At 36.4% G+C, this 25,193-nt stretch overlaps 1 protein-coding gene across 7 annotated transcripts in view; it reads left to right on the forward strand.

Annotated features, from left to right (window-relative positions):
• Positions 1 to 25,193, forward strand: part of DMD (dystrophin) — a 991,087-nt gene that overhangs the window by 859,400 nt on the left and 106,494 nt on the right. For all 7 annotated transcript variants that reach the window (XM_018084043.3, XM_018084032.3, XM_018084034.3 and 4 more), the window contains 2 exons: positions 4,150 to 4,228; positions 16,668 to 16,728. In XM_018084043.3, coding sequence (XP_017939532.3) covers positions 4,150 to 4,228; positions 16,668 to 16,728 — 140 coding nt within the window. The remainder of the gene's footprint in view (positions 1 to 4,149; positions 4,229 to 16,667; positions 16,729 to 25,193) is intronic.

The raw sequence follows: 25,193 nt of genomic DNA on the forward strand, positions 1-25,193 counted from the left end.
AAAATATTTTCAGCTAAACCCCTTTAAAAAAAAAAAAAAAAGACCCCAGAATTTTAGTAGTAGATCCAAGTTAAATCCATCAAATCCTTATTCTGATTTCAGTGGAGCTGTTATAACAAATGTTGTCAAGGTTGAACCCCTACATTAGGTAAAGTAGTTGCAAACTATTCTCAACAACTACTACATAGGTTTCCTTTTGTTATTGTCATAATTTGTTTATCCGAACCTGAGCTAAATAGATAGATAGATAGATAGATTCAGTTCACGTCTACATCCAAATGAGGTGAAACAGAACTTGTTTCATCAAAAGTTTCTAAAATCTTTAAAGGAGAAAGACTTTAAATAACTTTTTTTTTTTAATTGTTAATTTGTGTAGCAGAAGCTGTTTTTGTTCTATGTCAATATCACTTAAAATCAGTATAGGATTTTTAATATTACCATCTTCAGCTTCAAGTATGTTTACTGCACTACTGTGGTTCCTTCATTTGTTATGATTGAAAGAAGATAAATGTTATGTAAAAAATTAGATTAAATAAATAATGGAAATGCACATCATTTCAAGCATGTATCCTCAGTGGAGAAAAGGGATGGTTCAAGTATCCCAATTACAGAAAATTCTAAAGTTTGTGTTTAAGTCATAATCAGATATAAAAATACTTTGATCTCTTTAAACCAAATTCCCATATCTTGATTCAGATAAAGCAATAGCTGACTTTTTAGAAACCCATCTATTGGTTGTTTTCTTTTAAATAACATTTCTTGTGGAGAAATACTGTAGTTTTACCTAAAAGATAACAAAATCAAGTCCACAGTCCCGCCCCATGGAGGTTGGACCAGATAGTCCGCTGTGGTCCCTTCAAACCTCACCCTTCATGTGATCTTGCATGTTACATGCTGGTAATAAATAGTACCTTTAAAATTATTACTTTTTGCATGTTTTTCTGGCTAAGCTGATACTACTGAAATCAGACAAGGTAATTATTCCTTCATTAACAGTATATATGTTTTCTTCCATTTAAAACAAGGAAAATGAGTGCTTGAATCAGGTTGAGAATTTTACCATTTTCTTCACACAAGGCTCCAGTTTTCCACATCATTTTATTAATAAGGAAAACTGCACTTGGTTCAGAGCATAGCATACAAAAATACATAGGATACTGTTTGTGCTTATATTGGAGGTACATATTTCACTTGACTTGAAAGAAAACAAAACAAAATTTAAAATTTGGGAATTACCTATGGGTTGTTTATGAAAAATAAGAAAAAATTCTACATGCCAGTGAGGATTTTTTTGAAGAATCACAAATCTTTGATGAAGACAATGTGGATATGATCTCTTTCTCCAGGTAGTTAGGGTTTAAGTCACAAAGCTGAATCCAGCTCTGATTTTATTGGATCAGAGACACATTCTTCTGTGACTCTAAGTAATCGTTCTGATGGAGTTTTATTGTTCATCATAACCTGAGTTATTGTGGGTTCAATTTCTGCTATTTTATCATTCACATATTAGTTTTGGTAGAATTAATAGAAACTGACTTCAATAATCTTCCTTGCTCTACCCCCCCCAGTGAGTTCATCTTTTGGCATCTAAAAGGTAGTCTGCCAATATATCAGTAAGTGGTATTTCCTGGCAGCCAAATGGAATAACATTTTGTGCTCTCAGGTGATATTCCTGAAGAATACTCAAGATTTCCCAATATTTTATTCTTCTCTGTATTGACAAAATCTACCTCTAGATAGAGGTATTTCCTGGCTCACATCCAAAGCTGTTCAGTTTGAAAGTTTACCCTGAAGTGTGTAAGGTATTTTATTTTGCTGATGTACCTATATGGCTAAAAATCATTAGTTCAATAATTTTGTACAGCTCAAAGGTCACCTCGATATTCTGAAGGGATTGAAATTCTCAGTTTTAGCACACTCACAGAAGTTGTATGGCCTGTGTGCTGGCAGTGGTTACATGCACCAAAGGGTTCCCATACTCTCTTCTGACCACAAGTTGGCTGTTGACGTTCTCCTGCATGAAATACTGCTCCCCACTGCACATTTGTAGAGCTCTCATTCTCTTTAGAGATTCTGCATGCCATCCTAGTTGACTTACTGAAAATTTATTAACCGATATTTGCTAAAGACAAAACAGGTATGTTATGAAGTAGTTTTAAGAGGATTCCAAAGAGTCGATGGAATTCCATTAAAATTTCTTCCAGTTGGTTGTGGGGGTTTTTTTGCTTGTGTTTATGTACATTTAAGATTATTTTCCTAGTCTTCGTTGAAAGGCTGTTTCGTTGTTAAAAATGGTATCACATTAGTTAATGCTTTTGTTCTTAAGCTAATTACACTGATGACCAGAAGCAGCCCTATTGTGGTTTTCCATGCACTTACAGACTTCCCTAGTTTATATCTGTACTGTGAATTAGGTGTAAACTCAAGCTCAAAGCCAGTCCTTAGTATGAAGCATCCCTTAACAGAACATCCATCCATGCAATACCCTCTAGGCTTAAATGGTCCTTTACCCAGCCTTCTTGTACCCACAGTTTCAGAAGTTGTCCGGAGTTCAGCCTCTTCCTAGGCTTAGTTTTTGTCTAGCTGAGCACTCAGCAAGATTAAACAGGAAAAGCACAGGTCATAGGACTAAGCCAGCATGTATCTGCCTTAAACCTACCAGTATAAATTCTGATCTTGGAGCAATTCTGGATTCAAGGAGAGAGTAGAAATAAGAACAGAGGCTGCATGGGGATGTGATTGCAGCTGAGCTGTGTAGAGAGATGCTGCTCAAGGGAGACTAACAAAAAATTACATTGATAGTGTCTGAGTATGGGAAGCCAGAGGAGAAGACATAGAAATGGAGAAAGCTGCAGAAGAACCTGCAGCTTGAGGAAATGGCTCGAGGAAAGAAAGGAAAGGGGCATTTGGGCTTATGGTGTTAGTTTTAAAACTGTAAGCAAAGCAATCATGTCCTGTTGATAAATTCCTGTTGCTTACTTAAACAAGATTTTGGGCTCTAGGGGTTATTTGGCAAACAGTCATATCAAAGAGCTGGTCAATCCTATCATTATTTTTCCTTTCTGACTGTATCATGCCAAGTCATTATACAATTATTCCTTCCTACTACCAACCAAAAAAAAATCCCTGAAACTATTAAAATGTGGATTGCTTTTTATTTGTACAACCTATTTGTTTCCTTGTTATGTATCTCACAATTAGGCCAATTAAAAGATGAATCGCTTTTACCTTCTGCTGTGCCAGTGTTGATGGAACACTTTTTCTTACAGGCAATATTTAAATTAAAGGAATCTTCTTCCTATCAGCTGTTTTACTTAATGTATTTCAAAAATATTCTATCATTACTTGCAAACACTTTTTCTTGCTTTACCTAATCCTGTTCTTAGGTCTAACTTTATGATTACATCCTTTTAGCATATAGGCTGTAAAAGTGCTGGTAGATGTCATTCATACACTATGGAATCTTTTCATAACCACCCTCTTTTGGCTCCTTGACTGGGATTTTCGAGGGAAAAAAATAATACCAATTTTACAACTCATGTCTCTGTTTTCATGCAGTACACCAACCCAACAAAATGTTAGGAAAAACATGTTCTTCAAAGGGCTATTCCAGGGAAAGGGTTGAGGGGCTATGATTTGACTGATTAAAAGAACAGAGAAATGTTTGTAACAGCAGCTCCTTGGTCAATGTCATTTCAGCACTCTGTTATCCCATCCACATTAAAAGAGATTATTTTTCACATGCTGATTGATACTAGTATACTTTCAAAAGTGCTTTAGAAGTAGTTTTTTAAAGATGTTAACAGATGGATGTTTTGACTTCATTATTGGCAAGCAGCAGTAATACTCTTTTCGGGTGCATAAAGTCAGGTCAATTTTCTATACTGTTACTTATCAGCCTTTTCAACTTGTTCTAGCATCAGTTAGAGATGGGGGGAACCTCCAAAAACCAAACTTTTTTTTTTAACTCCTTTCCTTCCAATAAGACACATTAAATTCCAGTCAGACCTTGAGGGGTAACGATTGTTGCAGGAACTTATTTATTTTAAACTGAATGTTCACTAATAAAAAAACCCAACTATCTGAATATAATTTCTGTTTGTTACTTGTTTAGAAAAGAATCTTTTTTTTTTTCTCCTCTCTTAACAGGTGGCCATTGATGAGCGCATCAGGCAACTGCATGAAGCTCACAGGGATTTTGGCCCTACTTCCCAGCATTTTCTTACCAGTGAGTAATTTCTCATTTTTCTTACTCAGCCTACATACATAGTTAATTGATACTTTTGTAGCCATGTACTGGTTATCGTTGCTATGAGTTTCTATTTTAGACTGTGTCCTAATGGTTTTCTTCTTTTTTCTTTATTCCTGGGTGCAGAGGACTGTTAAATATAAGTTCTATAAAATTCAGATCCAAGGTAAAACATCTACCAGTATCAAGTCTCTGTGTCCATACATCTGTCACTGCAAGGCTGGTCCTCATTGTTTGAGGATTCATTTTTAGAACTAACAAATTAAAAATTATATTAAAATGAGTTTCTGATGATTTTAACCTTGAAAGGATTAAAAAAAAACCCAAACAAACAAACAAACAAAAAAAACCCCAAACAAATCAAATTTGGTTTATCTGTTCAAAGAAATGTTCAGCTCCAGAAAGGGACAAAATAAGAGCTGCAAGAAAAATATTTTACAGGATTTGACACCTTAGCAGAGCAGTGAGAGGGAAAGTTGGCAGAAGAATGGGAACTAAGTAAACTTTTTACAACTCTGCATAAAATGTAACTGTCAGTAAAATTCCTGCTCCACCTCCTCACTCATTCTTTTATCAAGGATGTTTTGAAGTACACTGAAAGACAACTTGAAACACCTTCAAAGCTCCAAGGCAGTGAAGCTTCTCAGAGGCCATGTCTTTTCTATTGTACTTCAATTAAGGAGAGTAAACAGTAAAGCTTTATTTAAGAGATTATATCAGGAGAACAGAACATAGTCACGGGATAATGGTCTCCTACATGCAGAGGGACAAGTTATCCAGACATCAGAAATAGATGTTACTATTATTGCACAGCTACATTCACAGTGGGATAGAGGACAAACTTTTCTTCAGCTAATACTGCATTGTAATTTTAATAGGTTAACCATTTTTCCACTGAAAATCTCAATGGGAAACTGAAAAGTCTCAGCGGGATGAACTGCAAATTCAAAACCAGAGTAAATGTTGTGCCATGTAAGAATAATGCAGGCTGATTCAACCCTGCATGTTGTTCTATCAAATTATGATCCTATGAAGAAATGAGCCCTATTTTTTTACTTTTTTCAAAATCTCTTTTATTTAACTCTTAACCACTGGGAGTAATTTGTCAGCTCACTATATATAACTGCAAATTCAGACCTGTCGAGATTGAATGTGCGGAAGTTGTTACGGGTATGTGACATGAATGCAGTGTGTAAACAGATGCCTGTTTTTCTTATAACCCACGGTGTATTCCTGCTGAAAGAATAAATTTGTAGGGTAAATTATACAAGCCTGGAAAAGATTAGAGTGACCTGCACTACATTATCACACCAAACAGCACGTCCTTGTTCTCTGTGCTGATGTCGAGCGCAGCCAGGCAATTTGTGTGATGGTTATGTCCTAGACCCATTCTGCCTTATTACTGATAAACTAGATCAATCTAAAAGTTGCTCAGTGTTATGATAATCACCTTTTTCAGCCCACCCACTATTAGTGAGACACTGAGATGTTATTCTTCTTTGTAACTTATTAGAGCCAGCAAAGCGTGGAAATCATTCTGGACACTTCTCACCACTTGAGAATCACTTTAGGAAAAGGAAGCAGGTGAAAATGTGTTGAATTTGGAAATAGTCAAATCACTGAGAAAAATGGACATGTGTGTTTGTTTGTTTGCTTGTTCTCTCTCCTTAGTTGTGTGTGCAAATACATATTCTTACCCATGCTTGCAAAAGTTAGGTATTTGAAGCTCTGAAAATATCTACAGAATCTTTCACAAGTATAAGTATTCAGTCACTGAAACTGCCATATCAGTTCCATCTTTCATAAGCACCAAATTCCAAAAGCCTCCAGTTCCTCAGTATCATGTAGTATTACTATGCCTGAGGAAAATATCATGCTTTGACATGCTTTTTATGTACTACCTCTGCTGCATCCCTACACGGATGGAAGCACATCTCTTGGAGAGATAGCACTGCAGGAGAGGGAGAACCACAGCCTTTGCCCTCTAGCACTAGTCTTTTTTCTGTTGCTGTACTTTTGGGGTTGAACAAGGCCAACCTAAGGGTTGCCAAACAGAATTGGGCAGGTCAAATGAGGGTGAATTTAATGGCTTGTAAATGAGCTTTCAGTACATGGCTAACAGAGTCCAAGTTGATCAGTCTAGCTGTAGCAACAGCAGTGAAGAGATGAATCATAGAAACTTTTCTGGGTTTATTTTATAAGCTCAACTCAGAGCATTTTTATCTAAGGAGCTGAGATACACATAAGATCAATGCAAACTATAATCAGTAAGGAAAATAAGCAATCTATTGGCTGATGCATACCTAGTTTGTATGCAAGTTATAATCATTTCATCCTCTAACTCAACATCAACTTTCCCTCTACCATACATGCTTGCTCACCTTAAGGTGCAAGTGATAATCTTCAGCTCCCAACTGTGTTTATATCCCTATACAAAAAATGGTCCATTTAGAGTTGATATACCATTAAGTCGTTCTGCAAAAAGGGTGGTACTGCAGTCAAGTTCACATAAAATCAGTGACTGTATTACATTTCTCTCCTGTCTGAAAGAAATAAATATGAGCTGCTAATCTGTGGTAATTTTTTCATGTGTTTGCTATTATTTTATACATAGAAATTATAGCATCATCTGTCTGTTTCTTCTTGGTTTAAGCAGAAGCTGCACAGGGCTGTTGAAAACCTAGCACAAAAATAATGGGGCAGTGATGCAGGGACCTCATATTTGTCATGCTCTGTGCAGGCAAGGAATCAAGTGGTAGTCCCTGCTTTTAAGCATTTGGAGGCTGTTCTAAGGGCTATTCTTAGAGCTGTTTCCAAAAGAGATTGGAAAGAAAGTGTGAACTAGAGAGATAAGGAGTGGAAAAGGGGGAAAAAAGTCTCCTCCTTTATAATATTTTTACTTTAGGGACAATTTTTCTCCATTGCCTTTTCATGCAGTTCAATGTTCTTTTTCCACTCTTTCGTCTTCTAAATGACCAGGTGACAGTGTTTATCTGTGCTGTTGCACAGGATAATTCAAATGTCTCCTGGTTGTGAGTTAAAAAGATAGTGACAAAGGAAAGGTGTGCACTAGTGTCTCTGTCCACCAAGGCTGTGGTGTGCCCTCAAGTATCTGAGGCAAAAGTGGCCCTTACTTTTAAAAACGGCCCCTACTTTTCTGCTAGCGCATGAACTTGCCTCTTTCCATGCATTCTGCATTTTTTACTGGGCTCTGTCACCTCAGTTTTTGATCTTCTGATCAGTTCTTCATGCTTCCCCATACTCATTTCACTCTGCCTGTCTCCATAGTCCCAGCTCCTCCTCAATTCATTCCTTACCAAGGACAGAAGCTCCCAGCATTCACAACAATAGTTGTTAAGATATATCTGATAAAGTTACTACATGTGCAAGACATTATATCATGAATTCTTGAAGTGAGTTTGTTTGTTTTGAAGGACTTGCTGTTTAATTAGAATTTTCTAAATCAGGGTGTAAAAAAATAGCAAAAATGAGATCTTTCTATTAAAGAGAAACTTGTAAATATTTAGCAAAGTAATTAAAAAAATCTGTGATCCTTTCACGGATGATGGTGCTTAATTTGGGAATTATATGCAGTAATTGAGGTGTGAAAAAAAGTATCTGCAAATTTCAAACATAATGCCAGCTCCAGAGTTCTCAGTGACTCCTCTGGAATAATTTTACTATTTTGACTTCACCTTTATTTTTCTCTGTGATTCTGCCTCTTACATAGAATGGGATTCATTGTCTCTTGTTGGAGGACTCACCTATATTTGTCACAGTGGTTATTACTTTTTCTTGAGATGCAATAAATGAGAGGTAGGATTGATGTCAAAATTGGTTTTAATATCATTTGCTGTGCTCTCCAGCCTCCTATCAATCCTGGTTTTAATGGCATAGTTCATTCATGTGCACTGCTTATGATTGCTGAAAAATAGAAGGTATTACATCTTTTAAAAACATGAGCAAACCTTGTAATTTACTGTGCAGCCTCAGTATAAGCCATCTGTTAGTAAGTATAGCATGTCAATGAAGTGACTGCATGAAATAGTGCTCAAGATATAACCAGCAATTACTTAAGACTGAGAGTGGAAGATTCCAGGCATTACTTGTGATTTCCAAGCTCAGAGAACATGGACTTTTGTTGGTGTGGAATAACCTGAAAATATGAGGAACAGAAAGAACATTTAGGTTTGCAAGGCTAACAGGCGGATATACCTCTGCCGAACATTTTGGGATTTGCATTTACAAGGCTATGAGCTTTTGCTGCCTGCATCCACCAGCACCAAACTGTTCAATCCACACACCTAACTATGTGCTAGGACCTGTATTCTAACTGTAGATACCTAACAATGCCTTTCAGTTTTGGACTTGTAAGCAAGAACAGCGCTGACTTCAACACGAAACAAGGCAGCCACAGCAGCTTTCATTCAGAAACAGAAAGGTGACTAATGCTGGGGCCAATAGTTTGTATTGCAAGATCATGATCAGAGTGCATCTGCTGCATTTTGTGTCACACAATCGTTGCTTAAAAATAAAATATATGGTCATGGGAGTGGGCTCTGTAAGCTAGGTCTCTCTCAGGATAAGCTCAGAGCTGTAAAGTTCAGATTGGGCTTTTTTTTCTTCTTTCTGTGCCTTTGTGTTTTCCTTCAGTTATTTAGGCCACTCTCTTGAGAAACTGGAGGTGTAGGTCTGAATTCCTTCAAGCTGGAAGAGAAGTCAAGTACTTACATCTCCCACCTTCTGTGTGAGTGATTAGATTATTATGCAAAGCAAAGATTAGGGAAGCTCTTTCTTGCACAGGCAGATGTCTTTGAAAGGGCAAGTCCTGCTAATTAAGACATCTGACTCTGAAAATGACAGGGCTCTATGACTTAAGACACTTCACCCATCCATCTGATAGATTATTTTTCAGTGCTAGCAACTGTGTCTTTCTCTCTTATTTCTTACTGCATACATTATGTCATATTGTCTTTCAGATAACACTTTTGACAAGCAAACATTGAAGATTATGTCCATTCATCCATGTCTTTGGATAAATAATTTAATAATTTTAGATATGACATCTAATGTTTTGAATAGAAAATATTACCAGGTAGTAGAATAAAGATAGAGGATAAGTGGTCACTAAAAAAACAGCCTAACTGTGAGAACTCTCTGAAAGAAGAGGGATTTTATTATTGAATTTAAATATGGTCATATTAGCTAGAGGAGCCTGATTGTTAGAAAACTTTTGTGTAAATGCAAAATGACTACATGTGCTTCTGAAAAAGGAAAAACTATTAAAGTACCAACAAAAAATTCGCTTCACAGGTCTTGCCGTTGTTATTATCATGGTGAATTTCTACCACCACTGGGCACCAATTCAACCTCAAGAATTTGAGATGAATAAATCAGATTTAAAGTTAGGAAGAAATTTCTTCAATCCATTTCTTCCTTATTTACAGTATCATGACCATAGCTACAATTTTTGGTAGTGCTAGCCTTGACCTGACAGCTAAAGGTTTTTAGAGTAATTAAACATTGATATATTTTGAAAGAATATCTTTATGCTTACTTTTGGAATAAAATTAGTAGAATTAATATCACAGTGAAAGTATGTCATGAAGTCACATGATCACCATATTTTCTTGTGAGCCTTAATTTTTTCATTATGTATTATTCTCAGGAAAACCACAGAGAATCTCTCCATAAATTTTAATAATTTTTTAAATTCACAATGAAATAAGATTTATGGAATTCTAGCTTTATATTTATATTTTTCTCTTTCCTGCATTATTGTGCTAAGTGACCCTTTCTACTATAATACGTTGGATACAAACTTCTGAACAAAATTATAAAGTCAGTTTTCAAATGATGGTGTTCTCCCCCTCTCTTCACCCAGAAGCAAGCAATTTTTCCTTGTAACTAATGTCTAGTGTTTGTGGAAAAAAAAAGGCTTTCAACAAAAATATCTTAGAATGGTAGTTAAAAGTTATTTTTAACTCTTGGTTTTCATTTGTCATCGATTTAAAAATGCTGTGTGGTATTTATTTTAATGCAGAGAGGGTTTTCTGGGAGGGAGTGATTAGGAAAAATGCTATCTTATTTTTTTTATGGCAGCCTAATTAATTTCTTTAATTTATCCTTGGTTAGCAGGATATCCTTTATTCTGCAATGCTAAATAATTTGCAAGTAATCAAATATTATTTTTTAATCTTAATGAGTATAAGACTCAAAAGATGGTTTATTGCCTATTATAGTTTTGTCCACTCTCTGAATTAGTATGTTGCTAAGACAGATTTTTCCCCAAAATATTTTATACTCTTTTTGGAGTGATATTGGATCTGTGAATCTAAATGAAAACTACTTCATTTTTTCACACTGCCGGGTTTAACTCTGGTGAATTTAAGGATATGCCCATGGTTTCATGAGTTGTATGTTCTGTGCAGTTTAGGACATTACTTTTTCCTCAGGCTCCAGGACTGGAATACAATAGGCATATTCTATATATGTATACTAAAAAATTTCTGTTATATCTTGCTATTAAGACATGGAATATTTACCAAATATTTATTTTTCTATTAGTCTAATTTAATTAAGTCTAATTTGATCAATCAGCTTTAGAGATCTCATTTTTAAGAGCATAAGAGTGTAACAGAAGCTAGCAATATGAAGTACCTGTAACTTGGGGTATGTGGATCATTGTAGACTCTATCATTTTACTGTATTTCATGTAGTATTCTGTTACTAACATCTACTAAACAAGTAGATGTTTGTATTTTTACCATTTTACAGTACTGTGACATTTAAGAGAAGGAGCATTAGATGGATTGTATATTTCCTGTTAAAAGTGACATTTGGAAACTTCTGGAAACACTGTTCATGATTAAGGGTGTTCATTATTTAGATTTTATTGTATGATGTTGACCCTATACTGCAGGTTATAAATCTGATGTTGGCCATAAAGATTCCAGCAGGAAATGCAAGATGGAAGGGCCTCTTTTATAATACTTGTAAAATGACTGTTGTAATTGGCCCTGATCATGTGCTCAGCTCTTTAATGCTAATAATCCTTTCTTCAAATTGGTTAGAAGTGCTCTAAAAATGGTGTGTTCAGTAAATGTCTGCATGTGTGTTACAGCAACAGATGATGCTGCTGGCATTCCAGGGAAGTAGTGAGTGTTTACTTGCCTTAAGAACAGCAGAATCCAAGCTGAGAAGGGGCCCAAAATGCCCATGAATCCATCCCCATGTGCAGTGAGGAGCAGAATAGACCCCATGCTGTGTAGTCCTTATGAAAGGCAGGTTTTGACTGATGTTTCTGCCTCTGACATCAGTTTCTCAGCTCTGTGGTGCAATCTTAGACCTCAGTGCTACACAAGACAGTCTGATTGTTCATCAGTCTCACCTAGTTCAATAATAGATGCACATAATTTAGAAATCAATTCTCTATAAATCTGGGGTAAAAAATAAAAAATCTTTTAGAGGCGTATACTGACATTTGTTGCAAAGGATCTTGAAGAACTTGTAGATTATGCAAACACTACTATTGTGCCATTGTCACGCAGGCATACGTTCTGGAGATGGCATCCTGCCAGTGTGTATCATAAACTGATTATGTTGGGGAAACATTGCTTTAGCATGTTCTCTAAGGAGGAGAAGCATGAGCTCCTTATAGTCTGTGAAGAACAGTAGTTTTTAATTTATAATGGTGTAATTTGAAAATAATTGAAATATAGTACTCAATGCATCTTCTTTGAAAAGTTAAGGTAGCTTACTGATGTGAACTTCTGATTCTTGGGGAATCAGAGTCTTTCTAGATGCAAAGATAGTCTTATCATTTCTTTCTCCCTTCCTGCCTTTATCTGAAGCCACCAACTCCTTACCTTGCTGTAGTGAAATATATTGGTATCAAAACAAACTTTATGTGAATAAATAATTTCCTATCTCTATGTTTGTATTAAGATATTAATGATGATGATGCTAGGTGGAACAATGTAAGTCATGCAGGTAGAGTTTCTAGGCTGAATAATTCTAGAGAATTCTTATCTTTAAAATGTGAAATATAATTAAGCACCTTGCTGAGTTACAGCTACTGTGGCCACCAAGCAGGGTAATGTGAATGTAAAAATGAGTTTAGCTTTAACTACTATGACGCTGAAAGGCACATATAATAAATATAATAAATTTGTACCAAAGCAAAAAATAATTGAGAGACTGTTTGTAACTGTGTATGGGCACTATGCACTGCTTCTTTGTGGTTTCTGTCCTAAACCCCACAGTGACAAATAAGAGTCAAAAGATTTTTCTTTGTATTTAGAACTGACAATGTACACTCATGCATGACCAGAATTGTGTGCTGACTGTGTAAATAAGGATTACTGAGAGTAACAGTTAAATGTGGACATACTAAATTTACTCTTTGAATAACTGAAGGAGAAATAGTTTACTATCGGTAAACATACATGTATTTTTCATTATGTTTGTAGTGCTAAAGTGAAATATTTATAAGATTATTTTTTTGTAGTATCAACACAGGAAAAAATTATACTATCATCCTCTTTAATATTTCATTCAGATCCCTGCATAGATTAAAATATTACTGAAGTTCAGAGAGCCAGCATGCCACTGTTTCATTATACATTCTGCAAACAAGTAAGGATATAGGTTTACCATCAGGAACTGTGTTCACGGGCAAAATAAGTCTCAGCTGTTAGCACATGTACAGAATGAAAAACTCCAAAATGAAATAAATAACCATTTAAATGTATACATATGCAAATAAAATATAGGGAAATTTAAATTTACTCTTAAAATGCCCAATATTTTGTTGTAATATTTAATTTCAGTCAACAGCATTGAAAGTAGCTCAGTGTATGGTAATGGGTTCTTACACTGTGCAAGCTCAAACAGTAAAACACTTGAATTACTCTTAGCAAACAGGAAATATCTGCTTCTTGAGTGCTGTAGCACACAGGGTTACTAGAGCATCATACAGCCTTTGCTAGCAAGACTTTTTAGATTGACTACTAAAATGGTCTTAACCATTTACCTGTACTAACTTCATAATGGATAGTAAACCTGTATTGATAACCTAAGATAAGAAACAGCAGTTCTCAGCTTCTGAGCTTCTGCCAAAAATGAAATGATTATTCTCTATGTGTAGCTGTAAAAAGTACTGCATATTTTGTCAACTCAAATTTATGCAAGGTTAGAATCATCCAGAAGACCAAAAGTGTATTATAGACAGCTTCACAGCAATCTCTTGAAGGAACACTAAATCCAATTATGCAGAACATCACAGAATTGTTTGTTATTCCTATAGCACTTAGCTCTCATGAAAGCAAAAGTATTTGTTCCCCTTCTAATGGATCAAGAACACTATCGTATGTGAGATTCTGTGATAATAAGTTATGACGGGAAAGCTCTTACCCAGACTAATTCAGAAGCAACAGAAGTACATCTTCTGAAAAACACACAGCAATCTATTCTGTCCTTCAGATATTGAAGTCAAAACAAATCTTAAAGGAAGAGAACTGTTGCTTGGTAGTATTCCCATTGGGAATATTAAAGATTGGGAGAGAAATATATAAGAAGGTCAATTCTTAGTTAATACTGGAGGGTATTTTATTTTCCAAAATGGTAATTTACTGTAATCTCATTCAAATTATTCCTCAGACAATACCAATCCCCATGGGTAAGAAACCTTACAATTGTCACTGAGTAAGCATTTGAAAACTATTCGATGGACCACATATTAGCACACAGGTTAGCATTACTGAATAAAAACATGCAAAGAAATCACCTAGTAATTGATAGCGTAAAATGAAATTGTAATCTGTCTCTAATTCCTTGGCTTTTGTTTCCTAGTGCCATCTAGATGATGGAGAATATTGGATCAGTCCCCAAAATTGCATTTACAGCAGTTTATGAACAAATACAGCAGTAGAAAGAATAATTAAGCATCATGTTTAAGAATTTTGTATGAACCTGAAAAGAGGGTTGAATGTAGGACATATTCCCTTACTTTAAGGTATTTAACATCAAGACATAATATAATATTCTATTTTTCATAATTTTTGAATTCCTATAAATGGCATAACAGATTGTATCTTTACATCATTTGAGGCTATAGCAGTACACAGAAACCGAGCAGCTGCAGCTCAATGGACAGCAGCCTTGGCCTTCACAGCTCCTCAGTGTGCAGTCTATGAACATTGAACAAAATGGCAGTGCCTGGTCTAAGAAGGAATATTTGATCATGTATAAATTAAGTGTATATTTGAGTGTTTGTATTTTAAAATGCATACAGCTATGCTCTTGCCTTTATGGGTCATGCTGCAGACTTCAATGGCAGGGCAGTGAGCTAGTTTTCCAGGAGATCTAACACCATAATTAAAATTCTATCTCTTACACACTTTGAGAGTTACTGGTTCTCATGGTTCATACCTTTGAAATTTAATTTTACTTTTTTTTAAGGATGCAAATCTGTGTAAATATAAATAATTGGAAAGCAATGACACTCAGCTTAGCTACAGGTGGCTGGTTGGAAGTTGAAGACAGCAGGATCTGCAGAGATGCTGAGGTAGATTTTTCAGAACTCCTTGGCCACCAGTAATCTGAAACAATATTATCACATTTATGGAGGGAGACTTTTCACAAGTGATAGGACAAAGGGGAATGACCTTAAGCTGAAGGAGGCTAGATATTAGGAAGAAATTCTTTACTGTAAGAATGGTGAGGCACTGGAAGGTTGTCCAGAGAGGTTGTGGACTCCCCATCCCTGAAGGTGTTCAAGATCAGGCTGGATCAGGCTAGTGAAAGGTTCCCAGCCCATGGTGGAGAGGTCAGAACTAGATGATCTTTAGGGTCCCATTCAACCCAAACCATTCTATGATTCTATTTCTTCCAAACATATTCCTTCCTTTCCCTAGCTTCTTAGCATTGTCCTAAACATATGTGAAACCCATTCACTCTCTTCCCAGCCTGTACCCTGTTCCCAGCAGCTCTTCCTTCTCTTCTGACCATCTAGAATGGCACCAGTTTCCCTGCTGCTCTCTGATTTGTCTCCCCTCTGTGGAATCCTCAGCCTCCCTCCAGCCCTTCTTCACAATTCATGTGAATGCAGCTCTAAAAAAATAGCAAGATTTCCCTATACAGCCATTTTTCTAAGCATGTTTCATCTCTTTCCTCCAGCTCTTGTTGCCCACACTCAAATATGTGGGCGAGGGAGGGGCACTATACTTCATTCTGCAGACTGACTTCTGCTAATCCAGTACAAAATATATGAAATATGTATATAGGAAATTATTATTTGTGTGGATGGTGATTTGTTGACTATTAAAGTACCTGCAGTTTGGGAGTGGTGTTTTTAAAGTATCTATTTTGAATAAGAGAGGGAAAGAAAATAGACCCAAATGGTCAAGCAGCTGAATACTAGTTGTCTTGGTAACAATTACTTTCCTTTGTGAACAGTAGGGGTCACTAAAAAGAAGGGTTACACTGGGTGAAACATACAGGCTTTTTTTTCCTCCACTACATCACTTTTCATATGTTTTCTGTTTTAATCATTATATTAAAGAAAATTCTTGTTTTACTGCTTTTGACAGACAAAAAACTCCTAATAAAAAAACCACCTCTTGATTATGGCCTAATCTATAAATTATCTCTGCCTCTAATAAAACCTCTAATGAAAAATACTTTACAATTGTTTTGCCACAATGAGATTTATAAAACCTTTGCTACAAAATATTTTCATTATGCTGTAAGTTGATGTTGACATTTAACACTGTGATAGACAAGAGTGAGTAATGTAATTTCCTCTCTATTTGTTGTGATCACACTGTCATTTTTTTTCCATTATTTGCTGTTATTGGAAGGCAATAAGCACAATTAGTAATGTGGAGAAATAAAAATAAAAGTGTTTACCAGTTAGAACAAGTCAACAAGAGAATAAACAAAATACTTAGATGGTCTCTCAGTGTAACTTGTAAACAAGTGCATAATTCTGTTCTTATAAAGATGGAAAGTGCTGACCACACAAGGAAAGAAATAGAAGAAATCCCAGTCAAACACATTAGCAGGAGGAACGCTATAAAAGAACATACCAGAAGGAGAGGTTGCTTCCTCTGCCTCGTATCTGTTCTGAAAGCTTAACTCTCAAGGAGGTTTTTTTATATTTATCTTTGCAGCTGAATGAGTTCAGTTTCTCTCAGATTAGGACAGAAATTTCTGAACAGTAGGTTAATCCTTCCTGTCTTCATGGGCAACTGAGCAAACAGACCTGTATCAACGTGGCCGAGTGTAAAACTGTAATTCTAGAGATTAACGTTGTCTTTCCTGTTTGACCTCCATGTTTCTCTCCTAGGTATGTTTCTATGTATGAATGTATGTGTGCAGTTATTTATTTATTTGTATGTTTGTTTGTTGTTAACAGCTTCTGTCCAAGGCCCCTGGGAGAGGGCAATCTCACCAAACAAAGTGCCGTATTATATCAAGTGAGTATAAATAGTAATTCATTCCAGCTATTTACCTTTCTTATTTAAGAGGATATTTAGTAATTTTCTCAGATTATTGTGAACTGCTCCTATAGTGCCTAAATGGGAAGGACAGAAAGGAGTAAAGCATGCTATACATTTCATAGAAGTGTCCTAGTTATTTAGAAACACTGTAGGATGCATTGATTTGTAAGTTGTTTGGGTTTATGCTACTGTAAATCACCTGCAAATGAAGTAAAGCTTCAGGGTATCTGGATTATAGTTTAATTTGTGCCATTGCCCACTGAACAGTATGTATGGCAGGTTTTGCAAAATGTGATACACTAGGAGATTTTTAACCTAGCAATGCACGTACTCAATACTAAGAATTGCTTTAGGGACAGTACTTGGTAAAGTCCATAGCTGGGGAATGACATGGGAAATTAGTCCCTACAGACTAATCTTTTATAGTTTAGTTCCCAAATTAAATTAGTTTGCTTTAAGAGATGTGCCTGCACAAAAAATGAATAGATTTTTTTTAAAAAATCAACAACATGGAAACACCTGCTTATTGTGCCCTAAACAGATTCACCACACAAAAACAACAACAAAGATGTTTTAATACATTTTTTTATTTTCTTTTGAGTTCTTTACCTGTAATATGCCTTGAACTACTTATATAACTTCTGAAGGAAAGAGGTGATGCAATACCTGCTATAAAGATGGCAATGCAGGTAACAGAAATATGGGTATTGTTTAATACACATTTTTACCTGATTCCTCCTTATATTCCCTAGACATTTTTCCAACTCAGCTAGTGTCACTGAAGCCATCTGGTTGCAGTTAGTTGCAATGGCACTTCAGTTGCAACTTTCACACCAGGGTGAACTTCTACAGCAGCTTTAGAACAAGCATTTGAGTTATGCATGAAGGCAACTAAGTCTGTAGTGCAGTTCAGAGGTACAGCAGTACCTGCCTGGTTAACCCTTGCGTTAAATTTGTAATTTTTTGGATGTTTGCATTTGGCTATGAATAATGAAACAGTCACAAGGAAGCTGGAAAGCTCAATCAGGAAGGAGAGGCAATCTACCAGAGACATGCTGGAAAGCAAGTTGATGGTCTGGCATGTAGGAGTCAGTTTATGGCATTAATATGAAAGAAAAGATCCCCCTTTACTCTTTCTCATGGCATGACTTGACGTTATGGGGGGAAGTTCCTTGTCAATTCTTAATGTTGGCGCAAGATGCATTTCATGCCTTGCTTCCCACCTCTCTTGGTGCTACTCGCATCCGGCAGCCAAGGGTGGCTCTTGACTCTGTGCAAAAATAGTCAGTGCTGGTCTTGCTTACTCCTTAATACTTTTTAGTCTTCTATACTAAGCCATTTACAAATTCCAAAGAATATATTTATTTTATTTTGTTCACCTTAGAAAATATTTTAATGGCCATAACAGTTGTAGCATTAAGTCATGCATCTTGATTTAGGATCCTGCCAACTATGCTAGTTTGTCACAAATAGGTAATTGAGATTGCTTAAAGAATCACTGTCAGAGATATTAACAAAAGTGAGTTTATAAAAGCATAGCTTAATAAAGTTCACTGGCAAGGTTCACTCTGTTACATCCTACAGGGATGAAACATAAAAAGGAAAATCGAGTTCAAATCTATTTCAAATGATTTACATATAGACCAAAGATGCCAAAGGGTGAGGGAAACCCTCCTGTTGGGTCACGAGTTTGGGAGAAGACTCTCTTGTTTTCTAAACTCCTGATGGAGCTTAGCTGTGGCTAGGCCCAGTCTTAGTCTCAGACTTGGACCATGGTGTATGTTTAAAGGAATTAACTACATGGATTTCATTAGTATTGGTTTAGCATGCTATCAGCCACTTATTGAGGATCTATTGTAAATAAGGGTCTCTCCACCTTGGTAAGGAAGGATTTCTTGGTGTCAGGTAAGGAATCTCAATCCTTGAGAGGGGTCACAGCTCAAGGGGACAGTCACTGGTGTGCAGTCCAGTTGTAATTTAGAGAAAATTTGAGCTGGAGTAATCCAAAGATCGGTTGTTTATAGAAAGGTCTCTGCCTCAAGGAAAAACCTTGAGAGTTGTCCCAGTGCAAAGGGAGATCACCACCATGCAGCCACGCTGCCTTGCAGGGAGAGCTCAGAGGAGGCTCCCTTAGGTTTTCAAAGTTCTGGGATAAAGAAGTTGACTCATAGTCAAATTTAATATAGTTGGAAGGGTATGCATGAGGCTCCGTGTACCCACAACTTTCTTTGTTCTTTGATAAATGAGTCTTGGAAAAGCCACCTGCTATTCACACATTAATGATACAATCCATGTTTCAAGCTCATGTGCATCGATGCTCACTGGGTCACTCTGCCCTTTTGTTGGTTCCCTAGAGGAATTCTTGGCCTGGCTGCAGCTCAGACCCTTATTTCCTTTGAAGCCTGTACCAAACTATTGCTAGTTTGGTTAAGGGGTCAAGTGCATCTGTCATATGTTACTAGTTTAACGTAAGTTTAAATTTAGCCACATCCTTTATAGAAAAACTTACTGTTCTTGAGATGCAAAACAAAGCAGTTAAATTTTCATGAGTCTTAGTGAGCTGTTACATCTATTGCCTTCTCCAGCTGTCCTCAGTCATTTTTCTTTACATTCTTTCTCATCACTCATATTTCGTATTTACAAACAACTGTTTTACAAACTGTTTTCTATTCCATTTTGTCTTTTAAAAGCAGCATATTCTTTCTCTAATCTTTGACCTATTACTTTTCTACCAGTTGTTAATTCTCTAAAAGAACTTCACAAAGGCTAAGCTGCAGAGTATTGGTCTTAGCCTCCTTCATTAACCAGATTTGCTACACATTTTACTGTCTTCCATTTTATCTGCTTTTCCCTTGATGCTTAACTGTTTTCTCTCATCACTTTCACATTTGCAATGACATTGCACCCAGTAATCCATAAATCAGACAGTGCTTAGTGCTAAATCTTCAGCAGTGATGTTTATTTATGGCTAGGTATCTTCAAGACTTGTGATTTTCCTGGTTAAAATTTCATTTGTATACAGCTGATTAATCTGTAGCAACTAGTTGCCTCTAAACCTATCACTTCAATAATTCCTTCTTGAGCTTATTCACACCAGTTGGTTGGGGTTTCTTTCAAATTGGATTGGTGTAGGCATCATTGCCATGGAAAATATAATTATAGTCGGTGTACAACCTGTTTCAGTTGTTCCCAGCCCCTGCCATTTGGTAGTTTCTTGGCCTAGTGTCAGCCTCACGAAAACTGCCTTTTAATGGCCTTTGCAGCATTCTGGCGGATTTCCTTCCACCCTTTCATGTGCTTCCCTTCTTATGGAGATAATAAACTAGGCCAGAATTTCAGCCCCACCCTTCTCTTCCCCAGCAAACTGAGGAAATCTAATTTTTGTGTTCCAGGACAGCAGAAGTATCCTGGCTTCCCAAGCAGCAAGTGGACATTGCTGCCTGGGCACTGAGCACTTGCCCAGACCACAAGGTGTTACTGAGTTAAAAAACCCTGTTTTGCCTCTGAGATAAAACATGTAAAATTGCTCAAAAATAATATTTTATCCAACCAATTTTTTTTTTTATCTCTTCTTCCTTGGTATATTCCCTGTGTCTAGTACAGAATTTATAGGTTTTATTAGATTACAAAAGGAGAAGACTATAAAAGAAAATAGTTTTCAGTTTAATCTGTCCTGTTCTTTGAAGACCTTAATCCTACTCTTACTGTAGTGCAACCCAGAAAATGGGAAGGCGGAAGCAGGCACAGACATGTCTGCACTCTCTAACAATGTTTTAGGTATTCATTAAAATTTCTAAATTTAACTTTTAGAAGACAAAACAGGTAATTACTCTACCTTAGAAATCTGAAAAGCAGATGGAAAAAATGCACACCTCAAAGATTACTGAATATGCGTGAAAAGATTAAAAAAAAAGTCTCAAATTCTAAAAAAGACAGATACTAAAGGCAGAGAGGCTGCAGATTTTAACATTGTAATTCAAGTTAGATCACATTTTAGCAGAACTCCCCCCCCCCGTGATGAAAGGGATCTCACAAGTGCATGCATGCACACACATATTCTTATCTTCCAATCGAACAGGTAGAGAAGCTGCTTCAAAGCAGTGACAGATAACAAAATGAAATGTCTGCTTTCCATTTTGCAATACCAACAGAAGTGTCTGGTCCTGCTGTATAACCCCATCCCTCAGCAGTGCCTGTGCTCCTATGGCACGAGGGGATGTTAAGCATCTGTCCTGTGAACCATATTTGCATCTCTTTTGTGTGTGGCTTATACTGTGCTCTGCAAACTTGTCCATTACTCCATGCTAGGAGGTCTCTGTTTCCTTGGATTAAGGAGGAGGAGTTGGATGGAAGTCTGCAACATACTTTCTCTCTAAAAAATAAAATTCTGTAGTCCTGCCACCGCGATGTGTTGAAACTTCGTAGGTGTGACTTCTGTATTTGTACTATCTTTGACATTATTCTCTCTCCGTGTATCTGACTTGCCAGTTAATAGTGTCTGTCTTCTTACCCTCTTGCTGTGCCCATTCTTTTGAAGGATTTAAAATGCTTCTGCAAAAATACAGTAGTCTTTCATCTCAGCGCTTCCCACAAAGGAAGCGTTCCAAGTTATTTCCCAGCCAAGCTTATTTTCTTATACAGATTATAGCAGTTCACTGAACTTTGTCCTGCTGAGGACAAAGCTGGATTCTCAGGAGCAGAGCTTTGACTCCTTGAGAAGATCCATGTGAGTCTATCCATATAAATTAGCTATGCAGTGAGCTAACTCCAAGGAGAGTGCATCTCCACTTGCTTACTCTCTTCCACATTGTCGTTTCCTATGAGAATATTTGACTTGAACTTAATGTATCAGCTTGTGATATATATTTTTGCTAGTTTTAGATCCTGCAGTCTGTCCCTACTTCACAATGGAGATCCAGCAGGCCAGTTTCTATAAACATTCTTCTTTGTTCTCTTAATTTTTATTCTCTCTTTTAATTGTTGTTTAACCATGCAGAATTTCAACACACACACAAAAAAAAGAAAGCTAAGAGCCCTGAGTTTTCATTGTAAAAGCAAACAGATCAAAGCCATGATTCTTTTACTTTTGTTCAACTTAGAGACAGGATAAATGAATGTATCTGAATTAAATTCTGCCAAGATAAAATAAAGCTAAGAGATGCTGTTCTGGGAAAATCACTTGGGTTAATTGTTTCTTCTGCAGAATGTAGATAAGTACAAGACACAAAAGAAAGTAGGAAATATCTGTCAGACAGAGCAGAGAGAGATGTGGAGAACCATAAATAAATAATGTATGATTATGTATATGTAGTGAGTGAAGCTGTGAACAACCATATGTATGAACAACCATGTGTTAACCTATCTACCAAGTACCAAAAAGGTATTATTTTGGCTTCTTAAAAGCATAGCTATTATGATTTTTTTCCTGTCTTTCAGTTCTGAACTCTCCATAGGAAAATTGAAACTATTGTGAAGGAAAGAAAAAGTATAATACTTTTCAGTCTGCCTTTATGTGATGTAAATTCTAATGCTGCCTAGCATCAAAACCTAAATGATATTTCTTGGAGGTTTGTCCAAGTGCAGAGTTTTTCTTTATGATTTGTAGGGTTGTGAAGCCTTGGTTCCAAAACTTGTCACAAAAATTTAAACTCACAGTGTAAATAAATTAGAAATCTTGAGCCTTTAACTACCTTTAAAATGAAAGCAGAGGGTATAAACAGATGTGTTCCTGCTGATTGAGCAAGAGCACTCAAGGAAGATACTGTGGGTCTGCTCTTCGTTACCATCTGTCAGCAGGGACTTACTGCCCTCACATGAGAAGTAACTGAAGGGGATTTAATTTGTTTTTAAATGAACTGTAAGTACTCAGCAGCAGTTTTAGCATATCCTGGCTTGTGTGGGAACTGGGGGCAGGGCTGTAGCCTCTTGTTATGGGCAGTAACTGAGGGAAGCCATGTGCTTTCCCACCATAGCAGGTGTAACGTTGTGGAGGGCAGAGAGCAGCTTCCTCAGGTGCTTACACAACACTTGGTCCTCTTGATATGACACTGCTCATAGTTAAGTGGAGAGTAAATCTCTTAAGCTTTGTTGTCAAATTCATTCAGTAGAAATGTTCACGAAGAGTATACAGTGGTAAGCATTACAGAGGGGTTAAACAGTGCAAGGGTAATTTTTGTGCAGGTTAAATCTCTTAAAATGTGTTATGCAGGTAATGAGCTGGGGAAGAGAATTTTAGATGGAGTCTGCCTTTCCTGTTTTCCAAATTAAAGGGGACATATCAACATTTTGAATCTACTCAATCCAGCTGCTCATTGTTTTCCAGCTCTGGGAGTAGGAAAGTAATAAATGAACTATTTTTCTAGGCAATAGTGTGAAAAAGTAAATTTTTGATACTGTACAAGGAGTTCATGTATTTGTAGTGTAATAGAACATAATTACATAACCTTAAGTAATTTACTTTTATTGTAGATGAAGTTGTATTTGTTGTAAGCTGAATGTGATTTTTGCTTGAATTTGACTTTTTACTTCATTTCTATCAGCTTCATTTTACTCTAGTTGTTAAATGTAGCCCAACTGGATTTAACAACTGAAGTAAATGAATAAAAAATTAACATAGGCAATATAATTTTTACAAAGTTGAGTGACATCTATACAATATGGTCTTATTTTATAGAGTATATGCCAAATCTTCCATTAAAAAGTAGATTTTACAGCTGCTCCTGATAGCTAAAATTTATTGCTATCGACTCAAAGCCCATGTTTTAAACATTGTGTGCTTAATGAGCAGGATTCAAAAATAGGAATTATGTTTGATTTCCACTGGAATGCTTTGAACTTGAAAAGATTAGACACATTAAGGAAAAAAATAGAAAGATTTGCCTGTCAGACTTTTCTTTTTTTAAAGATCAATTACATACTTAATTTAGATGACAGACAAAGAGGAGACAGCTTCTGACAACTGTCCAATGTAATCTTTAAGGAAATGGGGAACAATATCTCGGATTTTTTTTTACATATTCTTGTTATACCAAGAAGTCTCATACTTTCTTTGTTTCCTCCAAAGACTGACAGCTTCTCCAAAGCAGCACTTACCACATCCATTGTCTGCATTGCCCTTGGTTCTGTGTCCCTTCTGATGCAGTTCCACAAATAGACAAACTATTTCCCCATTCCACTCAAGAAAAATTCCATCCATATAATAAGAGTCAGCATTAAATTGATCCCTCTTCACCTACTGTGCCTTTTTTTTGTCTTCTTTATGATCTTGTCAGTCTAAAATGTGGCAGGAGTATAATTAATAATTGTGTGTTAAGAAATGTTTCAATACCAATGAGAAAAGAAGCAGGTATGAACAAGTAGGATTTACATTTCCAGCTCTATTTGCTATGGAGGCACAGGCTTTGGAGGATGTAAATGCTCTGTATTGGCATCTAGGGCAATGCAACAATCGAGAGAAGACTGAGAGTTCAATAATCAGACATACCAGCTGGGCTATTCCTGTTTCCCTAAGTGCCCTGTCTGTCAGAGCAAGGTCAGGTGTTTTCTTGATTGACTTTTTTCCCAAAATGAGCTCATGGAGGATGCTGACTTGCTCTTGAATCTATCCTTTCTCTGACCTTCTAAGATCCCAGTTCTACAGACTGCAATAAGTTCCTGTTAGTCAGAATATTCCCCACCTGTCTTGGCACACTTCTTGTTTAGTCTTTACTTACTGAACCATGACTATGAAGTATTTGGCCCATTTTTCTCCTAATGGGATCTGTTTCAATTTTTTTTGTTCTTCTTGTCACGTAATAGCTGAAACCAGTTCTGTGTTGCACATCAGTCTTTAGACCTTCAATCCTGAGAATTAGTTTGGGTATATATTACACTTAGGAGCTATAGATTCTAAGGGACACATAAAATGAGTTAGTTGAGAACTGTTTAAATGTCAATAAGATTGCATTTAGATTTAAGTGAAGATTCTAATGGCTAGGTTAAGAATTATCAAATCATCTATATTCATTTTTCTTACTTCTTATTTTCTGTTTAAAAAGTTTAATTCTACGAGATAAATTACAATTTCAAATATGATCTATGGGTTTGGCAGCCTCTTGCATGCTACTTATTTGATTTGAATTTCAAGTATTCATGAGATAAACTTTTATATTAGGAAATCCCTGGCTAGATAATTTCAGAAAAACCAACCATAAAAAGTGCATCACATCTCTGAATGAATTGCTTTTCTTACAAGTAGCTTTGATAAGACAAGCATTCATGTTTTTTTCCATGGCAATTGAGCTCAGGAAATGAGATTACAGTACAACACAACAGTCATTATCAAATAGCACCCTCTATATAACCAGCCTAGCAGGGTCACTGTGTCTACAGTGGAGCCTTCAGGGGAGAGTAGTAAGCAAAGGTCAAACTTTGCTACTCAACACCCACCCAGTTTGTGTGTC

Source organism: Manacus vitellinus, unplaced genomic scaffold, assembly GCF_001715985.3.
Source record: "Manacus vitellinus isolate BGI_N305 unplaced genomic scaffold, ASM171598v3 scaffold_7_pilon, whole genome shotgun sequence".
NCBI classification, from domain to species: Eukaryota; Metazoa; Chordata; class Aves; order Passeriformes; family Pipridae; genus Manacus; species Manacus vitellinus.